Raw genomic sequence first — 10893 nt, 5'->3', positions numbered from 1 at the left:
TGCGAATTTTGTTCGTCGAGTATCATTTTCGTGGTAATAGAATTTATCGAGGTATTAATAAAGTATTTCGTTCTTGTTTGCTTCTAGAGGTTTTTCTTTGAAATCGCAGTAGTACGAGTCAACGATAATCCCGACTATCAGCTTACATACACTAACCGACCGACCGACCAGTAGTACGTTTTTGATCCCGTTGATTTTTCTTCGACGATAATAACTCCTAAAGAAAATTTTCGAGGTAAAACTGAGGCAAAGGAGAGGATAAGGATCGAAATACGTAGGCAATACGTTCACGTGTGTTATCACATAACCTAACCTGTCGAGGTCGTCGCGTTCGATCGTTTTCTGTGCGACAAACAAAGTGACCTCATTTTCTTTCACGTGGATCACATAAACCATACGTACACGCACAGGCTAGAAGAAGGAGAATAAAATTGGAAACTTGTGTAGAAAAATTAGAGAAGGGAAAGCGTTGATGTTGGAGTGAGTGGAGGGCAGGGGGATGGAAGAAAGGGTTTAAATATGGAAAAAAGACACAAACGTTAAATGAGAATGCGAAAGCGTGGAGAGACCTGCCACATGTCGAGTTCGCTGATGACTATTCCGGGATCCACTTTGGAGTAGTAACAGCTAAAGTTATGCCCTATGTTGGCATACTGCTGGTAGAAAATACTGCAATTCAGCACTGGAGGGTATCCACAGCCTTTTACGTTCGGGAACAGCTTGGCCCCAGTGAAGTACCACTCGGAGTCGTTGCCCATGAGACCTGCGAACTTCGTTTCGTTATCGCCGAGCAACGATCTTACTTGGCTGCTGAGAGACGTTAAGTAAAGAGCTTCCAAAAGAGTTGTGTTCTAACGGTTGTCCTTCGTTCTCTCGTGAGTTTCAAATGATGATTTGTTTGTTTAAGAGACAGAGAAAGAGAGAGAGAGAGAGAGAGAAAAAGAGAAAGAGAGACAGAAAGAGAGAGAGAGAGATGAATTTGAGACTAACGAAGGACACCGGGTGCAGGTTTGTACCTGTAGGAAAGGGTTTTGGCAGTCCTGCATCGTCGTCCTCGGCGAAATCTTCATCGTCGAGATCTTCGATGTAATCGTAGTCTCTGGGAGCCCGTTCATAACGCGGTTTTTTTAACCTCGTACTGTCTTCGTCGTCCTCGACACCTCCTACCGCTCTGCCTCCCTCAAATGGTCCAGCTTCATCCTCGGAGGATGTATTAATCGGTAGCTTGTAGTTGACGCGTATTTGCGTGCAATCATACAACTCCTTGGTGCAACCCTCTCTACATGATGTCCATGAGCAGTTGCTCGTACCTGAACTCAACGATCAACGTACGTTCATGGAATAAGAACGTCGCGAGACCACTCGTAGCTTCGATACTAAGTCAAACGAGTTAGCCGAAATAACATCGAGAGACGAAAAACGATCGGAGGAATGATTGACGATTCGAAAACGATCGATATCTATTCTCAAATACCTAATAATAATTTTGACGAATAATAGAGAGATTGAACGATAAAGCGATCACACGATTGTGATCTCGAGGATAATAACGAAGACATTACGTACGTACGTAGATAATAAGAATTAAGAAATATATAAGAAATGGGCACACAAACGAGATTTTCGTCATTTAGATGCGAATTATCCCTGACTATATAAACAATCTTGTTACGATCTATTCGTTAAAGAATTTCTTTTGAAAGGATCAGCTTGATCATTTTATTCGTATAAGAAAACAATGGGAGGAATACGAATAACTACGTTTAATTGAGAATTCTTTCGAAAAAAAAATCACGAGAATGAGCAAATAATGAAAGACAATAAGAACTGACATGATCATGTACCGATCATACACTCTAATATCAAACGATCATTCACTTTAATGAGATCCCGAGATCTTAAGTTGCTTATCGACGTTCTCCGAAGGTACCTAACATATACGTCGAGTTGTCTAGACATCGAGTAGCAAAAAAGTCGAGTACTCGATTGTACTATAACCACTCACTCTCACCTAGCCCCCTTCTCTATATACGATGATATTCGAGAGTGAAGTCAAGTGTATTAGAATGAGGGTTAACAAAACAGCGAAAAAGTACTGCGGGGCACGAATAAATATATGGATCATTTGAAACCAGCTTAGATATCATGAGTAAAAAGAATTCAAAACCAGTTGCGTCGATCTTAATTCCTATCATTTAAAGATCTTTTCTTTCTTTCTCTTTCTCTCTCTCTCTCTTTCTCTCTCTTTCTCTTTCTCTTTATTTATCTATCTCTTTTATTCCAAATCATTAATTCTTTATTATCGATGTCGGTCTTATTAATGCTTAAAAAAAAAGAAAAAATAAGAAAAAAGCGTTGAAAATGTTCCATCAAAAAAAAAAAAAAAAAACGTTGAGGTTTCATTCTATCATTATAAATCGTTTCTATGGTTATAATGATGGCGGTAGATTCTTTGATCCGTGATAACAAGATCGGCACAAGTGGCGGAGAACCCTGATAGCAAAGAAAATCGTTCGTGTGGTACGAGTTCGTTCGTTCATTAAACTTTTTTCAAACAAAAATTCAACGAAGAAAGGAGAGAGATATATCTATATATCTATATACATACATATGTACATACATATATACATATATATATATGTATATATATATAAATATATATACATAGAGAGAGAGAGAAAGATAAAGAGATAGGGACTTTTCATGCATTCCGGAAGTAACTCAGAGAATTGCACGAGACATACATACATACATAAGTAAGTATATATATCTCCATATATATATAGATGTATATATATATATATATATATATATATATATATATATATAATTATATTATACACACACACACACACGCACATGCTCTGACAAATACAAAGAAAACGACGAATCGTGGAATATTTGAAGCTATCGCATGCACACGTGTTCGTGTTCTATTAATTCAATCTCATGTATATACGAGAAGAACGAAGATACTTGGAAAATGTAAAGGCACGGCTAGATTGAGAGTCGAGTCAAACGTTTTTATAAAACGTTTATTTGGAAAGAAATTTTTTCGACATTTTTCTGTTCGATTTTTTTCAAAACAAATTTTTTTTATTAAAAAATTCATTGTTGATCCTTTGTTCGTTCCAGACGTGTCTCAATAAAAATGAACAGAAATTTTTCCACTAAGAAGACGATCATTAACGTTGGTAAACGAATCGGATACAATAATAAGTGAACCCCTTCGTACAACCATTTCTAACGACAAAGATTTGTCTATTTATCTAAAAAGCAACGTTTCTATAATATATGAAATAATTACATGATTTGATATATGTAAAATGAACGTTTAATCACGCTTTTGCCTTTATAGGACGGAACAAAACACTCGATGTTTAATACGAACGATTAATATTACATCAAACGAATCAATATTTACAAAGGACTTTGTTCATTAAAAATGAAATTAAAAACAAAAAGTTGTAATCCATTGATGTTTAATTATTTAATATCATGTGCCTTTTAACATATTACTGTCATCAATATTGGAACATATGTATCAAGTTTGCTCAGCTTCACATAAAAAAGCGATTAACTGATAGTAGATACATATAATAACCTATGTAATAGAATGTACTTGAAATAATTCTTATAGTTAACTCGACGAACTGAGATAAAATGAAATACTTTGAGAATATTTATTTGACTTAAATTTATATACTATTCATATTGTTTCTTTGAAAACAGTGTTTGAAATCAAACGTACTGATATCATATTTTTTAAAAGTATAAAATAAAAATTCCTTATTTACATTTATTATCGATGACTTCTTTGTCAATCAAGCTCGTCACAAAAGCTTTCATCTATTTTTTTTTGGACAAAGAAATGTTTCTCATCAATACATGAAATACGAGAGAAATTATTCAAGTACTTTAAAGATCCGTTACAAATGATTTATTCATAGAACAAAGTCCTTCGTATATATATATATTTTTGTTCTCCTCAAAGAAACACAGGAAATCTGGAATACATGCAACGAAATAGAAAAACAACGACAGAACGAACGATACAAGGGGACAGCTAACTCGATTTTGAAAGGTAAGAAAGAAAAATGCGAATCAATGATACAGAGAAAAAAAGAAAGAGAAAGAGAGAGAGGGGATGGAAGAGAAAGAGAGGGAAGAAGATCGAATGTTTCACCTCTCCTGGACTCAACGTCGATGGTGACACACTCGGCGGGCCGAGTGTCGAACTGCATGAAGATAGTAGTGAAGGCGGGGTCGATGACGAAGGGGACCAAGAAGAGGAAGGCGAAGAGGCTGAAGGTGCTGAGGAGGATGAAGAACGCGGTCGTGTAGAACAGCAATTTCTGCAGGAACGTCTGCTTCTCCTTTTCGTCCGCCATGTCGGAGAACAAACGGCAGTGCTCGTTTCAGTAAGGAGATTCCTTCTCTTCCTTGTCGTCCTCGACTCGTTGTATTCAGCTCCGCCGTTACACAAGACGTCGAAGAGGCGAAGCAGAAGATCTGCGTTTGGACGGGATTGTTTTCTTTCTTATTCCTTTTTTTTCTCTTTTTTTTTTTAATTTTTTTTTAAACGTATATATATATATATTATATATATATATATATATATATATGTATATATATGTATATGTATATAAATAAATGAGACGCTCCTTTATCTCCGAAATTTCTCGAATCGATATCCTATCGTACTTTCGACCTTTTTGCCAAGAGGGATACGTTTTTCTTTTATTTTATTTTATATTTTCTTCTTGTTTTCTTTTTCTAATAATTTTTGTATTTTTATTTTGTTATTTTAATTTTTTTTTTATGTTTTTAACATTAACGACAAGAATTTAGTCAATGAGTTGTGCATCGAAATCGATTGATTAATTTGATCGATTAAATGTATTCCTTTGTATCGAGATATACGTGATATTCCAATGATCGAATCTTATGATATCATTGAACCTTTTATCGTTCCTTTTTTTCCTATATATATATATATATATGTAGATATGTATAAACGAGTGAATATCGATATTTGGTAAATAATCTATAGATGGAAATAGAGAGAGATATGCAATATCTAATAAAGCGATGTTTTGCGAGCTCTCCATATAGCTCGAGTTTACAGATCGCCTTTAAGGTCTCTACTTTACTGCCTCATATTTCAAATTCTTTCTTCGCTACTGAAAGAAATCTTGTGCTCTTTCGCTTTTGAAGAAACAAAAAAAAAAAAAGAAATGAAAAGAAATAAAAAGGGACACTTAAAACAAAACTGATTTTATAGGATCGTCTTGGTCTTGTGTTTCTCAATGTTCCTTCGAGCTTTCGACAAGTTAAACGACGTAGATCGATTAGCGATGGGACTTACATTGTTTAGATATTTTTAAAAGAAAATCAGGATTAAATTTGAACCGATTATACAGCCAACGCGGCTAGGAAATATTCAAGATTTCCTTGATTGGCATATTAAGCTTATCGTTTATCGTTTCATTTTCGGGGTCAAGTATTCCCTCGGATCCTCGTTACTTTTTATTTCTTTTTCTTCCGTTGCCTTCTAACGAAGAAACGGATTGGTCCCGCAGATTTGGAGGTATGCAAAGCCACAACTAATTCATTACGCTCGATCGAGCGTGTCAACGCGTTCGGCCGACTCGAAAGTGGAGCACGCAGAGCACGCTTTCACTACATCGTTACGTATGTACAAATATATATACATACATATACCTTATATATATATATATGTATATATTTATATATGTATATATTTATATATGTATACATACATATACCTGAAATTTACGTAACGACCAAAACGTTTCTAATTTAATATCAAAACGCAATGAAAATAACGAGAAAAAAGTTGATACGTTATTTGCTCGACATTGCCACCACAACTTAAATTATTTAAAAAGGTAAAAAGGTAAAAATCGATGAGCTAGAAAACGATTTCTTTCTAAAACATATGAAAGAAAACTCGTATTAAAGTGAACTTAAGTTTTGATAACGCAGGTCGATAAAATGTAAATAAAATAGAAAAGGAAAGAAAGTATGCGTTGCATCGTAAACGAAAGGGAATCGAAGATTTCTAATCGTTTCTAAAAATATCTTTTTATTTCAAAGGATTCGAATTAGCGGGTATCGTAAAATTCAAACGAAGAGAAATATTCGTTTTTCCCAGGACAACGAGACGCGAAATGATACGTTAAGAAACGAGACGAGATGAGACGACGTGTGTCGACGTAGGTCGAAAGTAGAAGGTAAAAGCTCGAGAGCTATTCCTTTCTTCTTTTAATTTATTTCTTTTCTTTTTTTTTTCTTGTTTTCTTGTTTTTTTTTATTTTTTTCTTATTTTTTGCAGGAAACGGTACCCCCTATGAAGAAGAAGAAGAAGAGAAATCGACGGGGCTTGGCGCCCTCTTCCTGTGCCCCCGCATCCTGTGTTCTCTCTGTCTCTCTCTTTTTCTTTCTCTTTCGTTCTCTTTCTCCCTTCTGGGCTGCCCTCGCGCGTCCAACCTTCTTCCCCTCGTCCACCCGGCTTCTCCTCTCTTCACTACGCGATACTACTATTCACGGTGAGCATTTGTCCGTCTATGTCTCACTTTGATTAATTAACCATTTGATTAATTAACAAGAGGGTTACTTCTTCGAGACAATCCTCATGTCAAACGGACTTCCTTTATCTTCTATCCTTTTTCGTGGTCTCACCTTTCCACTTATATATTTCTATCCTTCCTTTTTCTCTCTCTCTCTCTCTCTCTCTCTCTATATATATATATATATATATATATATATATATATATATGTATGTATATATATATATATGTATATATATACGTATATATATATATGTATATATATATATGTATATATATATATATATATATATATATATATATATATACTTATTTATTTTTCTCAAAAGTGATATTCGTCGTTTGATAAAATAAGAGATCGACGGATCTGATCTCGTACCGACGCAATCGTCTCGCGAGTTCGCGAATGAACGGACGTAATAAAAGCACACCGCTCTTATATTTTTCCGAAACCCTGGCCGCAGCGCCGACGGATGCCGGGCTACTGCAGTCGAGGGTACCTTTGGGCGAGCTTATTTTCTGCCGACACTGGCGCCACGACGGCATCTGGTGGCATCGACCGCCGCCACTACCACCACCATCAGTACTAGTACCAGTGCCAGCACCAGCACCACCAACACCAGCATCATCACTATCACCAGAAAGCTCCCACCTCAGAAACACCCGCGTGTAAGCTGCTTCTTCCTAGCTCCTCTTTTTTTTCTCTTACGTTTCTCCTTTCCATCCCCTTTTATTTTCTTTTTCTCTTTCTTTCTTTCTTTCTTCTTTACCTACCCCGATGTCGTAACGACACTTCCTCTTTTTCCTCTTCCTCCATCGGCTCTTTTTTTAAATAAATCGATTAGTAAAAATTCATTCAGAAGAACATTTACACGAAAACACTCCCTCTTTTATTTCGACACTAAATAAATTCGTTTTCCTTTTTATCGAATATGTTGATTCGCGCATACGTCTCTCTCTCTCTCTCTCTCTCTCTCTCTCTCTCTCTCTCAAAGAAAGAAGAATTTTTCTCCAATCACAATCGATCTCAATATATCGTCTAGAATTCGAAATGTATAAAAATACCAAGTGATAAACTCCAATGGTCATTCTTGGAAAGTCGCCAAAGGATTTCAATGACAATTTGATTTATGAGAGCGAGAACGTTTTATCGATCGGTTCGAGATACGATTTCCTCTATTCGTTTAAATCGATTGAAGCTTTCTCCCTTTCTCTCTTTTTGTCTTTCTTTTTCATTTTTTTTATCTTCATTTCTCTACGACGATGTACGTTCTTGAATCCTTTTCAAATCGCTCAGGAAATATCGAACGGATTCATAAGGAACAAATGTGTATATTCAATGATATGTATTATATGTAATATTGGAAATCTATTAAATACGAAAAGAAAGAGAGAGAAACAGAAAGAAATAAATTGATATGTAAAATATATATAATGTGACTATAATGAATTCCTTTGCATGCGCACAAGTGTCATTAAAATAATTAATAATAACAACTGTTAACGTGAATGTTAAAAGATATCTTAAGGAACTTGAAGATTAATGAAAATTAAATTATTCTGAAATTAATAACGCACAAATTTTTTTTAATTCCACGGATCATACGAAAACGCAATAGTCGGTTGTTACATTTCGCCCTTGTCTCTTTCATATCTCAATAAATATTCTCATTCACTTTTGATGCAGTTTCCTGCATTGAGTCTTATCAATCAATGAATCAGTCAACGATGAAAACATGTTAAAGATAGTGCAAATGCCATTAAAAAGGACAAACATTGAAGTAGAAGTCTAGTTCTATGTTAAGCACGCTTTCCATTATGGTTACGATACGTGACTCTGGGTTAAAAGTAGAACGAAATATGAACGAGGAGTAAGAGGGATAAGCGAGAAAGGAGAAAAGAGAGAAAAAAGGGTGGAAGGGGGATGAGGAAAAGAGGATAAAGCTCTCATTTCGCGATCATCAAACTCTATTATAAAGCTCTGAGAGACTCTGCTTCGAAGACTGTTTTCTCCTTCGTTTCCTCCCTTTTCTTTATTCTTCCTCTCATTCCTAATTTCTTCCGTGAAGCTGATAAATCGATACGTCATCGGCGATATCGCCTTCATCGCGTGTCCCTCGAAGATTTTACACTGAGACTAGAGATATCGAAAAGAAGAAAAAAAAAAAAGAAAAAAGATGTAATCTTAAGATCTCTAACTTAACGCGAGATATATGAGGAGTTAAAAAAAAGAAAATAAATAAAAACGTAAGAAATGTAATACCGATATTTCCCTACTGAAGATCGTTCAAGTGAGTGAGTAAGTAGTTGTTTTGTTAAGACGAGAGAACTTAACACGTGTTTTTTCGCGAGCTTTCAGTGAGCTTTTGTCAATCGATCGAAAGATACAGTGCTTTCAACGTACGACCAAGTGTTCTCCGCTTTCGTTAACACTCGAATATGAAGTGGGTAGTCACTAAAGCCTTTCTCTCTCTTTCTCTCTTTCTCTTTCTCTTTTTCTCTTCAAGTCAAACAATAGGGCATCGAAAGATCGATTAAAATAGATCTATAGAACGAGTTACTGCTGGCGCAACGTAATAACGAAAACATTCTATCATGATCTTTCCTTATTTTTACCCTACCATTGATAAATTCAAAATCGAGTACACTTGACTAATTTTCGAGAATACCGAGATCGTTGCTCTAAAACGAAATATCTCCTGCAATATCTCCTGATATACGTTCTTAAGGATGTTTTAGATGTTTCGCAAAGCTACATTGCTTATTTACTTCTCGAATCTAAAGATAAATTATTAAAAAAAAAAAACAAAGAATTTTTTCGAACGGTAACATTTAATCTTGTTATTTATATAGATATTTACGATGATTCAAGCGCTAATAGGTTAACACCGGATATTTAAAAACATCTATGATCGATCATTGATAACGTTGACGCGTGAACAACCCGATACACGATGTTATTACGATACGTCGATGCTTTATAGAGAAATAAAAGCTTTCTCTTTTTACATTGTGAAACTTTAAATCGTTAATACGGGTTATTTAAAAGAAAATGTTATTACGATAAACAAGTTGAAACGGAAGGATCGGTATAAAAGAAGATAGAAAGAAAAATGTTGAAGACGTTAGAGAATAGAGAAAAACGATAGAAAGAAATTCATTGTGGTTTTGCTTTTTTTTCCACTCTCAAAGATTGTTTAAAAAAAAAAATTCGTCTTATACGGGTCGATTATTTTGTAAGAATTGCGAAAAGGGAAAAAGAGAAGAGGTCGTTATTATGAAGCATCGTGTTACCCCTTGGGTATTCGGACCATCCTCCTTATTCACCTCCTCCTCATTCATCTCCTCCTCATCCACTTCTTTATCCTCCTCCTTCTCTTCCTTTTCCTCAATCTCTTTCCTCGGCAATGAGCTGACGAAAAAAATGTCTACGACATTTGTGTTTCTTGCCGTAAGCTTAGCAGTATTTAATAAAGTTTTACAAACTCAACGCAGATCGAGTTTTTTTTATATATTTTTCAATTTTTAGTAAGAAATGGAAAAGTATATCGATCGATTTCTTTCGTAACGTTCGCATTGAAAAATATTATGACGATATTATCGAAAGTAACGAGTTATATACGTACGTATATCTATACTTATACATATATGTATTTTTATATAATGTATGTATGTATATATGTATATATTCGTACGATATTAATCGATATTCTTCGGCATCTTCTTCGGCATATTTCAATGTTTTCAAACGGATGAAAGTAATATTTAATCAAGGTTATCAACAATTTCCAGAAAAGATTTCGTGTTTTACGTTGAATAGAAAGCATTCGAAATTTCTTCATGTACTTGTCCAACTATACGCTTGCTTCTACTACTGCTAGTAATACTACTGTAATAGGTATCCCAGTATCGAAAACTTATTCCTCGAATTTCATCATCGAGAGCTCTTCACAAAGGAAAAAGAAATAGATATGGATAATGGGATCGTAAACAAGTCGAGAGAAGGTTAGCAAATCAATAACCAAGTAAGTACCTATACATCCGATTAATTTCTTTAAAAAGCACTCCTCTATCTTCGGAAAGCTTTCGATAATGAAATCGAATAGTTACTACTAGCAACGATAAAAGAAATTTCTTGCAAAGAAACAAGTATTTCTTTCCCCATTAACATTGATTCGAGTTGTTACCCACTTTCGAGTCATATTTTTGAAGACAAACGAGGGTTAAGGCGTTAGGTAAAATCAAAGGGCAAAAAGCATTGAGGGATCGCTTTACGTCGCGATAGACTACCACGACGAAA

At 35.0% G+C, this 10893-nt stretch overlaps 1 protein-coding gene across 7 annotated transcripts in view; it reads right to left on the bottom strand.

The window, feature by feature from the left end:
* Positions 1 to 7111, bottom strand: part of LOC124423680 (protein tipE) — a 16673-nt gene extending 9562 nt beyond the window's left edge. The window contains exons 1-5 of one of the 7 annotated variants that reach the window (XM_046961713.1): positions 6973 to 7111; positions 6369 to 6762; positions 4187 to 4512; positions 1017 to 1310; positions 570 to 763 (exon numbers count right to left, since the gene is read on the bottom strand). In XM_046961713.1, the coding sequence (XP_046817669.1) occupies positions 570 to 763; positions 1017 to 1310; positions 4187 to 4391 (693 nt within the window). In that variant the 5' untranslated portion in view covers positions 4392 to 4512; positions 6369 to 6762; positions 6973 to 7111. Of the gene's footprint in view, positions 1 to 569; positions 764 to 1016; positions 1311 to 4186; positions 4513 to 6368; positions 6763 to 6902 lie in introns of all 7 variants that reach the window. The other 6 variants (XM_046961714.1, XM_046961715.1, XM_046961720.1 and 3 more) reach the window with 6 other exon arrangements.
* Between the last annotated feature and the right edge of the window lie 3782 nt (positions 7112 to 10893).

This window comes from Vespa crabro, chromosome 4, assembly GCF_910589235.1.
Source record: "Vespa crabro chromosome 4, iyVesCrab1.2, whole genome shotgun sequence".
NCBI classification, from domain to species: Eukaryota; Metazoa; Arthropoda; class Insecta; order Hymenoptera; family Vespidae; genus Vespa; species Vespa crabro.
Note: the sequence above shows the minus strand (reverse complement) of the source record. Positions and strands in the feature narration are given on the sequence as shown.